Source organism: Danaus plexippus (genome assembly GCF_018135715.1).
Source record: "Danaus plexippus chromosome 9 unlocalized genomic scaffold, MEX_DaPlex mxdp_26, whole genome shotgun sequence".
NCBI classification, from domain to species: Eukaryota; Metazoa; Arthropoda; class Insecta; order Lepidoptera; family Nymphalidae; genus Danaus; species Danaus plexippus.
In genome coordinates, this window is record NW_026869848.1 from 485213 (window position 1) to 507602 (window position 22390).

General features: G+C 33.9%; 1 protein-coding gene across 10 annotated transcripts in view; it reads left to right on the forward strand.

Moving 5' to 3' along the window:
* The window catches only part of LOC116767215 (disintegrin and metalloproteinase domain-containing protein 33), a 230798-nt gene that overhangs the window by 63614 nt on the left and 144794 nt on the right, over positions 1–22390 (forward strand). For all 10 annotated transcript variants that reach the window (XM_061527421.1, XM_061527427.1, XM_061527422.1 and 7 more), the window contains one exon: positions 10341–10595. In XM_061527421.1, the coding sequence (XP_061383405.1) occupies positions 10341–10595 (255 nt within the window). The remainder of the gene's footprint in view (positions 1–10340; positions 10596–22390) is intronic.

The following is a 22390-nucleotide window of genomic DNA, read 5'->3' on the forward strand; positions in this document are numbered from 1 at the left end:
AAGTTGTATGGTTGAAGAATTTTTGGTATGAGCTACGTTACCAACGGTACGTTACCTAAAGTACTTTAACTGAAGTGATTAAAAAAAAATACTAATTATATATATATAAAGAGTTTCTAAGCTGAGTTTGATTTAAGATTGCTGGTCATACATTACACCATTCATAAGAGCACTATATTGCATTAAAATACTAATTTTGATATTTTTCGTATGCGTGAAGACATTTGTGAAGTCTTTTAATATCCTAATGTAGTTATTTGAATAGTAATCCAATAAGTCTAGTCTGTACATTGAGTTTAGATATAAAAAAACTTATTTTTATTATAAGTTATGAAGTAACTTTGTTAAGAACTTTTTTATTTGGATAACTTTGTTTAGTCTCTGCTTCCACCGAAATTTTATATCATTTCTGACAGCTCTTCTTTTATAAGTTTTTGCATCTTTATACATTCTACTTCTTCATGTTAAAATTAAATATATATTACAAGAAATAGTAGAATTCTTGTTTGCGAGCTGTCGTAAGAGATGTTAATTTTATATTTATATAATAAATTATCTCAAGTATTGAAATTTTTAAAACTTCAAGAGTCTTATAATTATATAAGGAGTCAATGGATGCCACCATGTTCCTACAGACATTAAAATCTCTCTTCAACTGAGTATAATTTACATAGGTTCTGTATAAAGTCCATTAAAGTGTAAATAATTAAGCCAAACTCTGAAAGTCATTAGCAAATGACCGGAGCAACTTGAGGAATTGCTTTTTCTTCACGACTTATTTAGCTACAATGCTTAATTTATAGCGCTCTTCCTGTTGCTCTTCGCCATTGCAGATGTTGTGAGAAGTCATAAAACATAATATTTTCGTAAAAACATCTTATCCTTTTAGGATGCAATATTTAATGAAATATGTTAAAAGGAAAATATTTTTTTTATAGTAAAAATGAAATGTAATAATATCGGAAAAGTGAACTTTTGATGTTAAGTTTAGCAAAATTGAATCCATCGTTGGTTTTGACGTGTGATTGATTGTCAATAATCGTGTAATATATAATGTTTTTTAACTCTTATTTCTTAGAATCAAGTACGTTGAAACTTCAGTCCAATTTAATAATGATTTTCATGTAATTTTCCGTGCACTTTATCGATCTCGTAACGTGCGAGAAACATCTCAAATGTTATTTGGCCACGACATTTGTACAATGTACATTGAATCCGAAAGAGCGCTATAAACCGGTGCGGGAACAAGGTAAGCTAGGTTGGCTCTACTTCATTCTATTCCACGTACTCTAAATCGCGATATCAAATACAAAGGAACGACAAAACCAGAGTAAATATAATTCGTCACACGAACATCCTCAAATTACTGAGTCAGATGTGACAGATCTGCGATTATTACAGTTATTCTCAACATTATTGAGTCCGAGGCCTTAGGAATCATGTATACAATAAATTTGAATCGTACATTAAGTATGACCGGTCAATTGATGACAATATGGAAATAGGTACGAAAAGTGAAAATTATAACTTACTATACTGAGGCTATGACAAAAATCAATCAGATAGTAATTACATAAATAGAGACAAGTTCAAAGGACAACTTGTCTACAATCTCTCAGACCTTCGTCAAGGGTTAAGGGTCAGGTTCTTCATTTAATTGTTTGTCGCCGTTGATTATTTTAGTAATCGAATTATTCTGAAGTTCACTTGCAATTTACGAGCAATGTCTGAAAATTTTAGTAAAAAAATCAATAGCCCGATCAAATTCTGCAGTCTGTTTGAAAACTTTCAACTTAATTAAGTGTTGGTTCCACGAGACGAGATTAGTTCCTGTGTGTTCTTACATCTATCATTGTATACTTGAAGTAAGATACTTATAAAATTGCTGTTCTGAAATTTATGCTGTTTTAGCAGTTTGGTAATTTTTATCTCCCTCTCATATGGTATGTTGTATAGAAGGCAATCTCAAATTATGTTATTAAATGTAACGTCTTAAATGTCTGGAAATGTAAGTATCTACTACCGTATGTAATAAACAGTCAAATAAACACGGTCTCATAGTTTCATAATACACTGGAATGTGGAGTTACTGGATAATCAAATTCGTATTAATGATACTCGGAACGAGTAACTTGACACGCGTTGTGTATAGTCTGTTTCGTATAAATGTAACTTAAATATAAATGGTACATATAAATGTATACATTTGAATGAACAAAGACAGAGTTTAAAGACTATTTATTGATGTAATTCACTTCAACAGAACTATCAATTTATATATGTATTTGGACATTAGTTTGGGGTGCCAGAATTACAAGGACGTTGTAAAATATTTGAATATATTTAGTACTGGAACATGAAAGCATTTCTTTTCTTTATATCTTATAGAATATTTTAGTTAACGCTATCATAAACATATCTTCTGAGATGTTCCTTGAATTTTCTAAAGCTATAACTAAGTGTCGAATAGTCCCCAACACGGAACACAGTTTCCTAGAGAATGTCGCCGCAAAGTGCTAACATATTCTACTACACACCTGTAAATGTTCACAAATATTTTTATTCTTGTATATAGTATACTAGATTCTTTATATCTTCTGTATAGACTTTAAGTTAGATGAAAAGAGGGTTAAAATAAATTAAATGAAATCATCAGGGTTAGACAGTTTATTGTGAAGGATGGTTTATATAAGCATTCTATCTTTAGTTTAGTTTGAAGTTTAGTTAGCATCTTCCAAAAAAACAGCGACAGATTGAAAGTTTTTATTTATATATTCACGTCTAGTGAATTACCTAGAAACCGACATTGTTCAGTTTGATAAACGTTATTTCGTGGAACTAAGAAATAAAAATTTACAGCATACAATACAGATGAAAATCTTTATTAAATATTTGCTGGTGACGGTAGTTCTTTGGTTTTCACAAACAAGGTAGTTTTACAAGTTCTCGCGTTGGTTCTGTATAATTATTATTTTTAACACATTCTGGTTTCTCAAAGCTTTCTCTTTGTAACATGTGTCCTTAAATTCATGGAATTTCGCTCGTCATTACTGTAATTAATTTCATAGAATAATATCTCTTAAACTAACTTTTGCATTATTAAAGTTTTTAAACGTTTTTTATTCATAGCACTAATGCTTTAAATTTTTGTATACAAAAGTAAAACTATATATTTTTTTAATGCACACACAAATTTATGTTAGAATAGTATTAAACATCGAGTTCAATTAAAGCTTGTTTAAATGAAAATATTCGTAGTATAATTATTCTATAATAACTGAACGAATCTGAATAATACTTTTTAAAGTCTTTATAAATTTAAAGCTAATTTCTCTTCAGTCTAAAATCTCTTCAGTGCATGTTTGGAGAGGGGCCAGTTCCCGCTGTCTTGAAGGACAGGTAAACTGGTCCTCGTAAGGAAACCGGATCGCCCTAAGGACTCTCCGTCCTTGTAACGGCCTATCGTACTGCTGGACGAGGTGGGAAAGCTCTTCGAAAGTCTCACCAGGCGGCGGCTGATCTAATGGCATTTGTACTTGAAACGGTCGTTGTTAAGATCAGTTATAGTTAAGACTCGAGGTGGCGCTCTATTAGTCCAGGGCCATGAGCTTTTATGTCCGTCGGAATGCGCCACCTCCAGGTGGGTGCGGTCATGGCCCTCCATGGGGCTCTTGTCTGAGTGCCTAATATAAGTTGGCGACCAGCTCGTGCGTTTATCGCAACCCAGAAGGTTATGGCCATTCGGATAATCCGTGGGTATCTCAGATTTCCGAAGAGGCAGCGAACCATCTTGCCGAATCACCGCCATAAGATTTAGAGGTGGAGGCGCTAGCGCACGTCTTCAGTTTGCGCGCTGAAGCCTGTCGCTAGGGCCAAACTTCGCTGCTACTGCCGTGCCAGATCAGAGGGCAGCGAGATGAGCTCTAGCGCGATCTCATGGTATTGTGGAAGGAACGACTATCTCAGCCGAGGGCTGGGCTCGCTACTATCGCAGCGGAAAACCCTACTGTGAGAAGTGGCTGGAAAGACGCCACGGAGTCATCATCTTCCACCTGACACAGGTGCTTAAGAGACACGGAAGTTTGGGGAGGTACCTGTTTCGGCTTCAGAGGGAGGAAACGCCCGTTTGTTTACATTCCGATGACCAACCAGAGGACAGGTTGAAGCATTCGATGGTGGAGTGCCCAGCTTGCTCTGATCACCGACGTGTTCTCAGGGTAGTCATCGGCGGCGGCGACCTCTCACGTCCGGCTTTAGTTCAGGCTATGCAGCGGAGCAAGTGGCACTGGGAGGCCGTCTCTTCCATCTGCGAAGCAGTCATGCTAGCTAAGGAGGATGCATAGGGCGTGAGGGAACGATACATCGTCACGCAGGGGACGCTCCAAGCTTTGTGGATCGCGAGACGATCTTCAGTACCGTAAGCGCGGGTCAGCGGATTTCGAGCGAGGGTAAATCGTCGCCCGATAGGAACCAGACCCAAGTATACGTGCGTAGCGTATCGCGTGCGCCTCAAAGAGTCATCTGACCACCACCAAGCCGGGTTGCGGGTGCAAGCGCAATGATGTATCCTGGCTCTGAGCAGGAGAAGGTGCGGGAGGTTTTTAGTCAGTAGAAGTCTGACACTCCCTCTTGCCCCACCCAGGATAAGTGGGGTCATTTGGGGTAAGTGGGGTCTTTAAAAAAAAAGTTTTTCAGCCACGGAATAATCATTAACAAATGAAAAGATATTTAATATTTTTTACACCTGTCTTCTGATTAAATTACTATAGTGTATACACCACATTATACTGTATAAGGCAGTGTATACACTACATCTAGATACACGATCTCGGCTTCACCGCTATCAATAAACGTCTGCCGCTGCATTAATTATCCGACTCAGGTGTGCCGACAAAAGGAATTCTAAATAAATAAGCCGACCATCAATTTACGGCGTCCGTGACTACTTCTATTTTTTTATACATTTAATTATTTTTATATAAAATAGACAGTAATCAATAAACGTTAATGGGCACGAGTTATGTTTATGAGGAATTCTCAACTCGCTTTTTACGAGGCAACTCAAACCATAACTCAAAATAAATTAATAAATATTGTGATATCTCGGCGCAACAAGCCGGAAATTTTTATGGAACTTAACCAAATCCGCAACGGGGCGGCTGAGATAATATAAAAATTTATTAAAATACTCGCCGTGAGCGTATAATAAGAGGGCGTAATCGGTGACTAATAATTATACGCACATTAACTACCGGCGGTGCGTAATGACGGGGATGACACGAGGGCTGGTGAGACTTCATCTGGATCCACTAGCCCTCAGTCAGTATAAACTTTAAACATAAAGCTGTAACCATTTCATTATTTTCATCAAAAGAGTTTTGCAAACAATGACGTTGTTTATGATATTGATTACAAGTTCGGATCATTTTAATTTTGCACAGCACTATAATTCCTCGTTCTATGTGGTTATAATCTCTCCTTATACTAAAGGTTGAGAAACATTCGCAGACATTTTAACGACTCCACTAAAAATCCTGTATAGTTCAATCATAAATACATATCAAATATTCAAAGGAACGTAATTCAAGAACTAATAGACGGAGCCTCCCATTAATACCAATCATATTTCGTTGCTAAACTTACATATGATTAGTTTAGTTATAGTGAAATCCAAGTCAGCAATCGTCGCTGGGAAATATAATTGGAAATACAATACTGTTGATACTTTATTGTAAGCAATAATTATTAATTTCGAATAGATCGTGAAATATGATGTGATTTTTAAATACATAAATTCATAGAATTTGGTAAAGAAAAATATTTTTATTTTTATTTAGACGAAAGTTTAATTTAATTAAAAAATATTCCAATTTCTGTAAAGGTAAGCAATCCGCTACGCCGAGTGTAATGGCCGCACATAATCACAGGGCGTGAGTCTATTAAAGATGTCGCCAGCAAAGATTGCTCTAATTTCAAGAATGATTATACTTTTCTACCTCGTTTTATTTTGTCTTTATTTTGTCAGCTAACTGAGCAGTTTAAATGACTTATTTTTATAAAGAATTTCATTGAAAAGACAATCGTTAAACTAAATACTTTCACAGTTTTGAAACCCGCCACGCCATAGAGCCTAGCCTGAAGTTATTAGCATTTTTGTCTGTATGTCTTTACGATTCAAATTTGAAAAAAAGATAACATTAGTTTCAGTATGATTTAAACTAACTGAGAAGTAAAATTTAAACTCGAGCAAAGTCGCGGACGGAAGCTAAAAATTAAAAACCCTTTTAGTACAGAAAATTCGAAGCAACAAAACGTCGGATAAATGGAAATATTAACAGCAATTAATGTCAGCGTTTTCTCTTTGATGTGATTATTATATTTTAATCTTCAGTTCGAGCAACTCCGAGTCGTTATAATGAGGCTTCAAGAACCAACATGTTTTTGTAATGACGTTAATCGGATTTATTTATTATTGTTCCTTGATTTTCGTTTTATTCTACTTCTTTTAATATTTTTACTAATAACTACGATCGTTGGTGATGTGTTAGGAAGTGATTATTCAATAGTTTAATCTCATGTATCCGATGTAATTTAATGTAATAGGTGACCATACTTATCAAGGATATCGGTGAATGCTTGAAATGTAATATCTGTTTTCATGGAGTTAACAAAGTATATTTTCAAACAGAATCCGACGTCAAAGATGTAACTTGCACTTTGAATAATTCGTCGTTGTTTGTATTATTCAATGTAAAGTTAGTACTCAGCTTCTGAATCAAGAAACCCTTTCAAACAAAGTACGTGTTATATTTTATTATCCATTTATTTGTTCCTTGATGATTTTAATGAGAATATAAGTTTGTTGTTGTTTGTTGTTCGTCTAAATTTTTGCATCATTACTGTGTACGCTGGATTTGGGTCCTGCATCCCGAACATGAAAATGAGGTGGTCTGCGTCTGATATAAAACACGGAAATGCTTAAAAAATTATGTCCCGCTTCAGTCACAAGCAGAAATATGGCTTGGAATAATAAGTAAGTCAGAACAGTGAGCCCGAGAAAATTTACTGTTCTATGTCTTCGCTATAATTTTTGTGGTTTCATATGCTTATGCTTGATATTATAGAAGGAATGTTGGAAGAGAGATGTAAATAAACAAAGTAAAATTAGATCATTTAATTATCACGTACACAGTATCATGAATGTAACCTCTGTTAACATAAAAGCAAACATTGTTCCGTTCCGTCTTACGTGATTCGTTTCACAGCAACTTGTTCGTACCGCGTTACGAACACTGTGTAAACAAGCTAGTTACTTCATTTTCAATGTAAATAATGATGAAATTATCAGTACTATTTGAGTTTGCGAGCGCGGTCGCGTGTTTAGCATAGTGTTTTAAGTGTTTTATATGTGTGTTTATGTATGTTCTGCTTCTGATAATATTTACAATAATTATTCTATAACTTATCGTGTAAACAGCAGGAACATGATAAAACAATCCCATATTCGTAAGACTCACTTAAATGTGGTTAATAAACAGAGTTTAAATAATATATTGTTTCTAAAATGTTGTTATTTAAGATTAAAATAATTGCTTTATTTATTGCGATGCTATTCTACAAATAAGAGGTGTGTGTCGGTAGTCCACAGAGCTTCATTATTCAGAGCCCATTAGCGGATGAGTCCTATCCAACTTGTCTGGATTGATTACTACCTCTGATACTGTATAGATTTAGCCTTTGAAAAGTTCTAAATGTACATTGCTCTGCTTTGACAGGTCTTCTGGTACATTTGACGATTCTAATACATTAAAGTATGTATAGCAAACATGAAGTAAATGTTCTAGAAGAAAAAGTAAATATTTATGTAAAAATATATCATTTGAAAATTTCAATTCACTATATATTAGTTTCTGCCACATACGAACATATTGGCAGTTGGGAATAATAACTAACTTGTCAAACGATGTATTGTTTTAAAAAATTAAAACAAAGACTTTAATTCATATAAATTAATAATGTACAGCCATAGAGGTCTAAAGTTAAATACTCTTTTATATTCTATGCTCTATTTTCTGTAGTGCTTATTATAATAAAAATCAGTTCATGTAACGGATAATTTTTGTTCTGCATCGAGACCCGATTGTTGGTGATTAGATTTGTTCATGAACGCCTGTGTAAAGTAAAATAAAAATTTATTTTTAATAAAATAATAGGAAATGTAAAAGCGAATGTAAAAATAATATTGGCTACTACAGTTGGACGTCCAGTTTTAATACAAAGTGTTAGTCTAGCGTTTGTTGCAAACAAATAAAAGGGACCGTTGATAAAGTTGAAAAATAAATGGAACGGTCATTGTTTACTGTATGATGGAATTTAAAAGATCTCGGATAAAGAGACCTGAAATATATTCTGACGAATATTGTGCTAAAAATTACGTTTCTGTATAGTTTTATTTTGCTGCGGGGTCGCGTGTATAGTTATAATTCCATTTGGCTCGGGCTCGATACATTTACCGTCGTCAGCTCTTGACATCCGATCGCGTTATTACACAATCCTGAACTTCTCTAATAATAATGATTATCCTCTTTTTTTATTGTCTTTCTCGAGTTTTGAGTGCTCTTCGGAGTAATTAGGAAAGTTTTGCACCGATGTCATCTTACAGATTTGTAGGTAGGTCGAAATAGTCTTTGGACCATCTCATACAAACAAATCGTGCAGCATGCAAGGAGGAGGTGTTTTGTTTTCGTACGTCCATATTCTACATAAATCATCAACACACTTCCCAACTTTGAAGCCGTTTTCGTTTTCTCTGTATCAAGATAGTATTTTTATCCAAAAATCTCGCATTTATACCGGAATAGAAATGGGAAAGGGAATGGATATCAATGGTTCGGATCCCGATATCTAACTTTGGACTCACAAAGCAAGAACGCTTGTCACTTTACGAGCCGATTTATCGAGAACAATAGCTTCCACTTTACAACTTTTTGTCCTATCACACGATTGGATACGATTATTGTTTTATTCCTAACGAGATTTCGACGATTTTGCACTTCGAATTGATTTTATGTCCGTTATTGACATGTTAGAGACCGCTGGTGCCTTTTGGTTCTGTTATAACGTCGCATCTCACACAGTGAATGTGAGAATGTCGATTTGCAGTTAAGTAAAGCATCGCGCTAATATTTTGCGGTGATAAACTTTATATTACTCGAGGAAACTGTGAGGTACTCAAATTAAATACGAGGTAAAGTCAGCAATGCATTTGCAATTACATTAGCGTCAACTGTGTACTAACTCGGTCTCAGCTGACTTCTGTTTATGGAGCAGTAAGTGTGTTTCAACTTACACTAGTACAGAAATTTGCACTTGCTGGCGGGTATTTTTACCCGACTGTGGGAACATAGCCGTACATATGGTCGGTCTAAGAGTTTTATCTGTGACCTCACAGCATTGGACTTCAAGAAAGTTATAATGCTGTTCCGTAAATGCTGAGAAGTGAAGGAATTGCACATGTAAGTGTCGAGTGATAAAAGATATGTAATATGCAAACAAAATTATAATTATCTATCCAAGAAATTTATATAAAACTTGATGTTAAATATTTTATTAGACAGTAAGAAATAAAAAAAAAAGTATTTTATCTTTGTTATTAAAATTTATTAAACTCTCACTGTTTTCATGAACGTGAGATTAAAATGATTTCCCTTAAAGGAAATTGTGTCCCTAAATGAGGGAAAAACCGTATTGTTTAACTTTTACTTTAGATGAAAGTATCTTTATATTTCCGCAGCATGTTCCCTTCGACACATTTCGTTCGGGACAATACTTTTCCGTTCGAGAGCCGAGGATCGGTACAGCGATTAGGTGTCTATTTGTGTTTCTCAGCTTTTTTTATTGATAAAATCGAGCCTCTTTTCCAAAGAAAGGAAATTTCCAATGTTCATCAGATAATATTGTAAATGTTAGACTATAAATACATTTTTTAATATTTCAATAATTGTCTGATACTGCTCGATGTTTATTTTCCTCAGAGTTGATATCTTATGAATGGTAATTATACAAACATGGATTCTATTGAGCTTTTTTCTAAAAGGTTCTTTTAAGGACCAATTACGTTCAATTTATATTCTAATTATTACAAAAACATCTTGCTCTAATGATGTCACGTCAGTGAACACGGTGTTGACAATTTTAAGTTATTTTCATAATAAGTGTTCTGATAAAATAATTATGTACAGATTTGTATAGATCTATACTATATTGATATGTAGCTATCTAAAAATTGGATATGTTTTTCTGCGTAGTGGTTCATCTTTTAACAGGTATGTTATTTGCAGGTGAAGGCGAGGGCGGGGGCGGCCGGCGGCGCCGCGCTGCCGCGAGTGCAGGCGTTGCCGCTGGCGCTGGCGCTGGCGTGACTGCTGGCGTGGGCGCTGGCGTGAGCGTGGGCACTGGCGTGGGCGCGAGAGTTTCCGTGAGCGCGGGCGAGGCGGGCTCGGGTGCGGCGTCGCGCGGTATGCGGCGCCGTCCGCTTCTGCTGTTGCTGGCGTTGGCGCTGCTTCGTGCACACGGCCTGCTCGCTGCATCTGCAGGTCTGTACCGCTTTACTCTTCGTTTTTGGATACCTCAGAACTACGCGGTCTGTGGAAAGCTCGTATTAAACATATCGTCCACGTTCTCATAAGTTTGTAGTTTTTAATTTCAATGTGTGTTTTTGAAATATATCGGCTCGGTGTTATTTTATGCTAACATTTTCACATATTTTGGTTTCATCATCATTCACATCTCATTATAAGTGCTATTACACTTAATCACTTTAACAATATAACCAATTAGCCATTATTTAGTACGTGGGCAAAAATTTTTCAGTCTAAATTGAATGTACAGTAAAATAAATAAATTGGAATTATACTGAGCATTGTTATATAAAATATTTCATTTTCTATCAGAATTTAGCACCAAATTTAATTATTGGATTATGTTATTCCACTTTTATTGCTGATACTTAATTGTGTTTGTTTTTTGAATACGATTTACGCCTCATATTATTTGGAATTCCATAAACATATATAATGTTTAACACATAACATAATTGATTGTAACATTAAGTACTACAGTACTTGAAGAGCGTGATTTGTAGGCTGTTCACGAGTGCTGTCCAAAAAACCACGAACATCAACTTAATTGAGCGCTGATCAATAAACTATTCAGAGGTTTTAAAAGTCGAGCCCATCAAGCATTTATCAGTTTCCATCAAACAAATGGATACTGTGAAGGCCGCTGAATTGCAGCGCTTCATCGCTTGTCCGGTACAAATGTCCTGTGAACAGTACGGTCTGTGACAAATAAATGGGGTAAGCCACCGTGCTAAAGTCACCAGTGAGGTCACCGCAGAATACGAAGACTGCTGTCGCTCGAAAACGAAACGCTTGTGTCGATTGCACTTGTTCAGATGCGACTTTATTTACGGTCTGACATAAAAATAAGGTCTGTCTTATAACAATATAAACATACATACACTTATAATTATCTATGGCAAATTTTTATCACGACGTCTGGCCGGAAGGATTAGCGAGCTGGTGGAAAAGTTGACTGAAATTATATTTTTTTATAATTAATATAATTTTTTTTACATTATTAATAAAAAAATTCACATCAGATCGGAAAAATTATGAAAATTTTCATCACCGGATTTTATATATGTGTCAAATTAATTACATACAAAAAATACAATTGCAGATTGTATATCAGAGCGAAAAAACAGCACGAGATTTGATCATTAAACCGTATTTCAATAACGCCGGATCATAAAGCAATCGGAGTTTTTGATCAGTGCGACGTTTTCAGCTGACAAGAAAATAATTTACTTTCGGTATACCTTTTCAATTAACTAAATATAATAAAATTATTATTTTATATAAATTATTATAACTTTCATGTAATATTAAGTCTGCATATACGGTAACCGTTATTGTCGCTCAACGGACAGACATTTAGAAATATTTGGTCAAAATTCTGACTTTTCTTTCATAGAAAAGTTATTTGATTTAAAGACGACATACAAGTTTTTGATAATGGTTTTATATCACGATGGTAATTCTACCAGTTATTTATTTTGTCATATTTTTACATAGTTAACAAAAAACAATTAATTTCTATTCTGTTTTCTGTACATGTGGCATTCTCCAAATGTGGATAAATTTCCCATTGACTGCGGGACAATTATATTTATAATTGGTGAAAATTAATAATTTATTTATATGATGTGTATCAAATTTAATATGAACCATAATATCTAGCGTGTTCTATAGCATTCCGAACAAAAGCCAGACAAAAGGATATGCAAGGAATCATCTCTGATACATATGCTTCTTCTTTATTTAGGAGAGCAAAGTTACAAAGTCATCAACAAGCATTTTCTAAGTATTATTTCCATTCCATAAGTTCAACACTGAATCCTCTGGAAGTCTGCCAGTCGCTGTACGAAACAATGCAAACGATATCCAACCTTTACTGTATGGTAATAGAGTTTATTGTGCAACATTATCATCACCCCGCAAGTGACTTTGGCAAAAAATCAATGATTGAATGCTTCTATCGACTTATTTATATCGATGGTTATCGTATTGTCAAACAAAAACAACATTTGAGCATCTCTTTGAGGCCCGTTCTGTTCTCATAAATAATTTATTTAATATACAACCGTACAATAATTCGTTGTGTGTTCAATATTTGAATGTGTCTTCACGTGTTTTTAATTCCTAGCCTCATTAGGTTTTTTAACGTGACATTTATACGTGTCATATTACAGTTGGATTTAATTGAAACCGCTCGTCGAATGATGACCTGAATTCAGCGATTTATACCACTTGTCAGGGAAATACAGTGAGCATAAATTACTTCTCTAATACATTTTCAATATATAAAGTTATATAAGTTACGTAACATACATATATATCATCTGCTCCAATTCAAAATATTAACAGCTGAAATTTCATAAAAAAGCTAAATTGTAATAAATGTACTAAAGTATGGAATTTCAGTTCTAGCGAGAATGAATTTAGTTGTAAAAACAAACATTGCTATGATGTTTATATATTAGACATTAGCAGGTTACCTTATGTACGTGCTCTTAACCAACTAAATTATAATTTGAATTAACATTTAATTTTGTTTAGTTACTAATTAGTTCAAGAAGACTGCTGTTTTGCAAGTCATTCACCAATTTTTAAAACATTTTTTTAAAATACTAATGAGTTTCGACCCCAAAAAATAACACTGTCCTACCAGTTTAGCTGGTTTGAAGGGTGAAAAATGTTTACTAGTCATTCTTGGAAAATAACACAAAAAATACATCAATATAGAAAATGGATGTAAAATATTTAATATGTTACTGAGTTTTTATGTCTGTAAAATACACTATAGGCGTAACACATGAATTAAATTGGTGACGAAATCTGCTTACTCTCATTAGTATGTGAAGCTGCGCTGGTTGCCCGCTATCTTCGTAATCACTACCGTGTAATTAGCGTTAAGTCCAACAGCATAGTGTACACTGGATTTAAACCGTACCTACCTTGTGAAGATATTGACGCTATCCGTCCAATGATTTATTTCTCTTCCCGCACACAAGCCGTCACTGGCTATTTGTCTTTGTGATAGCTATTGTAATTTGGACCACATCGTTTGAGGGCAACGTGTTTGACGCGAACATTTTAAAAACCAATGACTCTGTTATCTGTAGAAAGAAATGGAATGCTGTTTTTGACGTTTACAAATTGATATATTTTTCTATGTTGAAAAATATACGTCGTCAAGTTATAAATCTATATTTACTATTGGTTATATTTGTATTTTTAAAGTCAATGTACGTTTTATTGTCATTGCCGATAAAATTTTATGTGAATATACTTTTCGACGTTTAAGCAAAATTTTAATAACTTATGATGTGAGTTTTAACAATATTACAATAAAAGGAACGTATAACTAACGCGGTAAGACATGGCTTGCTCGAACAATGGAAACTGATCTGAAGAGTTGTCAAAGGACCTGATCTGTCTAGTTTAAGTCTTCATTTTAGCTTAGTTAAATTTTAATCAAAGTGTAGCTGACATGTCATTTAATGGATACGGAGTGATGACGAGATGAGGGATGTTTTAGAGAATAACGAGAGCAAAACTAATATTATTAATAAACAAAATGGTATAGCTTTGTATTCTTTAATACTGTTTAAATAACAGATGTGATTTTTGTCAGTTCAATAACTTGTTATGTAAATGTTCTAATGTCACGAAGTTACCCCCGATGTTGTTCACGAATAAAAGATTCCGTTCCGAACGGTACCTGTAAAGCCTATTTTTAAGCCGTATACACTTCCTGTACGACCATTATCCCGCCTTCTTCCACATTCCGCCGTAATTTGCATAATTTTTCCTACCAAATTTTCACTTATTCCTCGTTTAACGTATACATACAGGAACGTTTTACTTTGTTATGTCCCCTAAATGGGGATTACGAGTTTATCAAACAGTACATTAACGACATTTGGCAATTAACTGACAGCTTACATGAAAATATATGCTGAGTTTATTGAATACCAATTGGTATAAAATGTAATCGGGGACCAAATTTTCGGTTAATTCGTGTTGAAAGGGTTTTTATTATATCCAAAATTGACGAGCGAGTGAAAATAATATTTCTGTTCGTGAACCAAAATTGTCGTCAAGCGACGGTAGGTATAAAAAAATTTGTAGTATTAATTTTTTTCTTAGTTTTCTGAATATTTTTGTAGACTAATTCCTATTAATTATGAGTCCTTCAATATTATGTTAAAATCAGTTTATTATACGGTTATTGTCTTCGTTAGTTTCGTTACCAGTGACGTATGCATAATATGTTGCAAAATAATTGTTTCAATAAAAATGACCAAAAACTGAAAAGATTACTTGAATGTACAACATTTCACTGCGGTAAGTTGAAACGATAAATAAATTTTAAATCTAAATTACTCAACAAAAGAACGCGAAAGTTACCGAATATTTGGTTTTAGAATTTAGCGCAACAAATTTAAAACCACTTAAATATTTCTAATGAATATATAACACTATTTTATTGGTTTCTAACAAAACATAGTTTTTTCTTATTTGGAAGAAAACTTATTTTTCTCTATTTAAAGATCATAGAAAGTATGAGCTAACAGTGTATCGGAGTGTCAAAGCTCCATCCAACGGGAACGTAGTTTGTTTACTTATACAATCATCTTTGCGAGCACTGGTTCTCTTCAATCATTCAATCAACTTGCTGATTGAGATTATTCGTTATCGAGCCGAGCCGTTGCTATAGCTTTGCTGTCACAACTGTCCTAAAGTAATCAACTCCAAATATCTTCGTTTTGAACCGTGTTGAACATTTCTCTTAATATTTAATCAGATACTTTGATGATGGTATAATTATTTATATATTTCTATTTTATTTATTATTTTCTTCTGTTTTGTTCTCCTTATTTGAGATTAATATAACGATGACGATAAATATATTAATTAGTTTCTTAGGAATATTTATGTAATATATTTTTTACTTACACTTTTACTTACATTACAGATAAGTATTGAGCCTCCAGACACCAAAGTATAAATTCCCCTAAGGTATTGTTATTAAAATTCAATTAAGGTACACTTGTTTGTGGGGCGTCGAGATTAAGGTTTTGAAGTCTTCGACAAAGTGGACATGAAAACTTCGAAGCACGTGCATTACTTTGTGGTAACTTGAAACTCCGGGAATTACTAGAAGGTGTTTTGAGATATTCTATGGGACCAGTTTCAAACGTTGTTTAGAATCACGCTGAAAGACGTTTTAAGAATTCAGTAAACGGTTCTCGAAGAGACGGCTTTAATATATTAACAGTTTATCTAACAAACTCGAGCGAGTGACTACACGATAGTTGCTTGTCTGTTCATTAAGCGCTGTGAAAATGTATACGATGTATATATAGATAACAGTGACTTTGAATTTGAAGAATTTTTAAAATATCTATTGATGAAAATTTGACAACAGTTTCTTAATTTGGAATTTTATGATCCCTTAGGGGATAGAACAGATCCAAAATTGTTTTCATCTGAGCGTTGCAACAAAGGACCGTCCGAAAGTTAAATTGAAAATGAATTCACAAAGGGTCTCTGAAGTGTGGAGACTAATATTCGTCATTCAGCCCGTCATCTGTCAATAAAATTAAAAATGTTTTTATCTAAATAAGATCAATGTCTAATGAGTTGAACACTTTTAAATGTTCATCTGTAATATCATCTTTGGTAAAGAGACTGTTGTAATGTAGAGTTTGAATTTTTCCCGTTTTTTTTTTTTGTAGCACAATGCGAGAACTTTTAGCGCTGATGAAAATAAAAATAAATTGAAACATGGTTTTAAGAAAGCAAATAAATTTTATGAAGAGCAAAAATTTACTAAATAATTCTCGTAACGAACAACAGTTTTGTTCTTAAGAAGGCATTATACTTATGTTATTTTTCTTCCATCAAAGTTACATCAACCCAAAAACCATAATTACGGATACTGTTGTTAAATGGAAGTAGGAAATGAAACCTTTTAGTGCGTCATAAATTGGGATCTCAAAAATGGACATAGCTAAGATATGGTTTCCATTGTAGCCACATGGTTTGTAATTTTGAGAAATTTCTCTTTGTGTGAATGCTTTGAATATCAAGAGTTTTGCGATTGAATATAATTTATTTCTGCTTTGATGTTGGCAAAATTGAGATATTTGTTCCAAATTAAAATATATCATTCCGGTTTTGAGCCTCGTGAGGGTTTATCACTTTCTATAACAGGATATGAGTATTTTTTACACATTGAAAATATTAATTGATGATATCAAGGCTTCTAACGTATACATGATGTATTTATTTAGTTTGATATGGTTATGTTTGGAATGGTCCTCGTGGCAAATACAACTTGTAATCCAAAATATTGATATTCCTTCGTCCTATAACGCTGAGCGTTTACAGCCCAATGGATTTCGGACAACACGAGCATTCCGTCGAAACCCCTACAATTAACAATCAATGTTACATAGAGGCTGTTGCTTTCTCTATCCCTTTCCGGGTTTTATCGTGGCCATCCTAACTCGTTTACGTCGCTCGTTAGACTGACTCGTGTATTATCCTTTATAGCCAACACTTCAACAATAATGTTCTGAGAATAAACTGTTCGGAGCAACTAGTGTCGTTATCGCGCGTTTTTTACAACACGTTTTGCAAGCAGCTGACGGTGTCGTTAGTCAAAAGTGTATGCTATTTTCGCCTTTGTTGTTGGTCCTGAATATTACCTAGTACCTAAGTACAGGTTTAGTGTTAGCAGTATGAAATAAAATTTATGTGTGTCATTTTATTGTCTTGTTTTATTGAACATTTTTTTTTCATCCCGAGAATATGACCGTTTGTTTTCCGAATGTATCGTGTAATATATATATATATGTATTTTTAAAATGTACTAACTAATTACTTTAAAATCAACTAACGCAAATATATCGATCGGTCGATCGGTTGTAATGAATGAATTTAAATATTTTATTAACTGTATCTTGGGTTGATCATCTCGGCGTCGAAGAGAAAAATTTAAGACAAAGCGTTTAGATTTCAGGAGAAACAAACTAAACGAGAAGAATATCCTCTCAAGACGGACAATGGGAACCTCAGTTTAGTAGATGTATTCCAACGCAGTGGAACTCTTGTTCTTTGAGCTTACATAACAATTGCTTAGGCCCGAAGTGTCAAGTTATACTGGCCGAGCGTCACGCCGAAGACAATAGCGCAAACATTAATAACTTTCTTTGTTTCCTACCCTGAGCTCAAGATGGAGGTGAGTGGCGATGAATTAACTGATATTAAATATCAAGTTTTGTGTACTCTGAGATGAAGATGGCGCCCGATCTATTGAAATGGTTTGAACGGTTAATCACTTAATTAATCATTAAGCTAGATACAACTTACGGAAGGTTCTGCGATAAGGTCAAGCTAGCACGTGATCAGTTTTCGGGTTGCTAGTATTCACGTTCTTTACGTGATTACGTGTATATATGTATACATAAACATATATGTACATATATAGATTACATTTCTTTCGAAAAATTCAAATCAGTAAATTAATATTTTGAGATTTTATTTCAAGAAAAACCGTTTGTTACTTTATCGAAGGAAGTCACGATCTTAAGCAAATAAAAACACTTTATGCGTCTCCGGGTCGTGAAAATTTTAACTTAAGGAAGTTGGATTATAATAATTTGTCTCGCTCAACTCAACTGAAGAATCAAACCTTAATCCATCGGAAGTGTTGAGCAAACCAAGCAACTCAATTTGCATTATGACCTCACAACAAACTTGGTCTTCACGAAAAAACTCTCTAACTCCGAAAGTCTTGTTTTTCTCCATCCGTAAGAAAACATCAAATAGGAGGCCGGGCGGAGCAATTCTGTTTTGTAATAATCCCCGGACAAGGCCTATTCTTAGGGGCCTCTTAATTAAAACATAAATGGCTTTCCGATGAGAAAATGTTTTTAGCCGAAGACGGAATTAGAAACATGAATTGCGATTTTTATTTGATCGAAAACATTGTGATGGCATCGAAAGGAAACTCGACTCAACACAGACGAGCGCTCATTTTAAATAAACAAATCAATTCAAATAAAACGTTGCATAAGATTGCTGTATACAATATACATACTTAGGAACAAGAAAACTTAAAAACAAAATCATTCTCACCAATTAAATGAGCTAACTAAATAGCTAAATTCTTTTTGCAAAAAAAATTGATGTTAAATGTTAATATTAATAAGATAAAAGGTATTGACTAAACATTTACTAAAATGCTTAGACATTGTTGTTGATATTGTTCATGTATTTTTTCGATGCATGACGGCTGCATTTATACTAATGTCAGTTACATGATGCAGGACTATTTAACTCATAAAATAGCTTGGATTCATCATCAAATATGAATATAGAGATGAAATTTAGTTCTTGCTTGCAAATTCTCGCGTTAAAATACAATTAATTTCATCTATGTATTATGGAAAATTCTTATAAAATGCATTGCGACAGGTTGTACTTATTTGTACAATTCTTTACAATCGATTCGGAAATAAAAACTGGAATAGCCCTAAACGACGTATCCTTTATAAACGCAAGAGCAAAACCGCGGCATGAATCTAGTAATGTATGTATGTAAAAGATAATTTCAGTAATGTTTTTCCCAAGCACTAATCCTAGTTGAACTAACTATAGTGTTATCTAAAATAATGTCAGCCCCATGAAATCCGCATTACTCCTAATTTCAAAACCCAAATCGTATCATCAAATCAGCATGCAATTCAGGAATTTCTCGTGTAAAATGGTTCACCAAAATAATGGTATTGTGCTCTAATGTCAGTTGTGTGCATTTATTTTAGTAACTGGCTGGAAGTGCTTCGCCTCGTTTATATTCAATTGTTATCTGAAAAATATATGAAGCGGCAGCGAAAAGAGCTTCGCTACCCTGGGAACATGAAGTGCATTAAAAGTGTTTATCTCTCACGAAACCAGTGACATTTCTACGAAATCTTTGGAGTCGTCTTTGAGATTTTGCACTTTTGATATATTATTTACTTCAAACAGGAATTCTTATTCGATATGATTCAGTTCCTTTAAGTTTATTATATGTCGATATTCTATTAGTATTTAAATATAAATAAAATTCTAATAAATTTTTAGCCTTATCAAAAATATCTATCATTTATTAAATTATATCGCAACGAATTGTTTGTTCATTAGAAGTAAACGTTTTAACAATACACTAACAACCCAGTCCCACTCTGACCACAAACGACAATGAAATCGTCCACGAAAATCATATATTCCTGAGTATATCTGAAGAACACTTATACAAGCCCGATGTAGTATACTTAATGAAAAAGGGTTATCTTTCGAAGGGTCGAACGATGTCGATGGCAGAGTGAGAGCACTCGTGTTCTCGCAGGTAGGTAAATGTCTCAGATGCTCGCCTTTGTGAAGATTCTTCTGTTCTCGATTAACTTTATAAATATAATATTATCATTCGGCTATCACACATGTTTGTAGACTGATATTAATTCCCGTCTGTGTCCCTGCCTTAACACAGTGTCTTATCTTAAGTCTCCCACTAATAAGTCTAAGCTTCTAGTACTTAATCAACGTCAGAACGGACGGAGAACAATTACATTGAAACCTAGTTTAAACTATTGCTACATGTCTGTGATACGTACAGACGTACTAACATTTCATTAATATTATTAAAGATTAACAGAAGTAAGTTGTACTGCATACAATCAAAAGGAAATTTGTTAGAAACTTCATTAAAAATACATTTATATCAATTTTTATTTCAAGTATTTATTTACCTGTATTAGTACGGTTACGAAAATTTACTATAGGCTTGGAATTCAGCGGCGTCTAGAAGAAACGTCAGGCAAGAAACTGAGCATTATAATTTAAATATTTCTTATTTTCAATATAAGAGATATAATAATGTAGTTCACATGTATATTATATATATAAATAATTCTTCTGTCTGAAAGTAAAACTGACATTAGGAGGCATAAACTTTAATGCACGTCTAAAATATTTATTTGGACCCAATTAATTATGTATCAGAGTAATATTTATATAAAACTAAAGAGATTCACAGTTATCAACTTTGAAAATATAAGGGATATTGTTCATGGAAATCGTTTAAGTGATACTCTTATCATGAAAGGTAAATAGAAATAAAATATAAAAACATATAAAGGAGGTCCACTGTAGGCATACAGACCGTTTTAAAGAACGTAGAAATTAAAAAAAAAATCGAACCCGTTTATAAACAGGTTTATTGCCGCCTACCGGCATTGATGTATTGAAATAACGTATTGAAATTTGTTCAGGCGTCAGAAACGTATTTAAAAAACGTTTCATTGATGAAATCATAGTGTTCATGCCTACACACAATGCTTGACAATTTAAGTGCAGAGTCTGTCTGTGATTTTTTCTTAAATTTTGACTGAAAGATGGGATATACTTCCTTAAAAAATATATATAACTTGAGAAGTTAGTGATCAAGGAGGTTGTAGTGTTAGAGTGAATGGTGGAAAAGAAATAGAAATACAATAAAAACTTTAGACAGGAATCCGCTCAATCTGCAAAAACAGGAATGTGACGTTAGGATTGTCTACGTTTGCCGGCGATCTCTGTTTGCGTTCAGGTGTTGCGGGATAAGCCGTCCGTGTCACCGTCACCGCATTCAATCACGTGCAGCCTGTATTGCTGTGCCAATACAAAACTATGAGGAAGTGTGTGTCATGCCGTGCATCAGATAGATATAAGCAGAGTCGTTTAAAAGAATATTGGCGTTCTGATTTGATTCCGTTTGGCATATTGAGAGCCTAGATTAATTTATTAGAGCTATTTTTTTTAGAAAATAGCTAATAAGGATTGCTTCCTACATTGTTATTTGTTTTGATAAGAAGTTAAATGTATCTGAGCTGATGGAAGGTAACAGTAAGAGCAATCTATAATTTTTCTATTCTGTGAAATTCAAATCACATAAAATAAATGAAATGGGTTTTGTCGTGTTCAGTTTTCTATCCTCGGTTGGTTTGGTTATAAGCTTACTTAACAATTAACTTTAAGCATAAATTGTCTTAAAAATTTTTCGACTCCCCAACTTTAGACTGTGATTTTCCACACCACTGGGCTTTAGTATTTCCTTTATTCTATACGTAAATTTGAAAGAATCCGACGTGGAATAGAAACGACGCCTTACGAAATATTAATATTTGAGGTAAAAATTTTAAAGGTAAAAACCTTTGTGATCATGTCTCTAATGCGAACGAGAGGCCTTTGTATTCAAAACAAACAAAGCGTGAATTGACTGTTCCACAAAACATTCATATTGAATTCATTAATTTGCAACCTAATTATATTCGGTTATTGTTACTCCGCTGTGTTTCCAGACATTTCTAGAATTAACAATTTATCTCGCGCTAGATTTATATTTATATTTATTGGGGTATATTTAATGAAATACATCTTCAGGGATGGAATTGAGATTGTGAACGTTTCTCTTCCCGTGATGGAACACTCGTCTAAAGTGTGGCAGAGCATTATCTGCTTCTTCTGTAAGTCCAACTCGACTATGATATATGGCAATGAACTCGCAATCTGTATTTGGGTAACTGAATTAATTGTTGTGGGAATTTGCGCTCCCTAATCTTTTTATTCGTTTTTCAATGACATATTGCTTTCTTTTGTAGCCGATTCCTCCGCTAATAAAAGAATACCGCCGCATGTGGGAGGTTTATAAAAAATAATCTTGGGGTCTTTAGGAT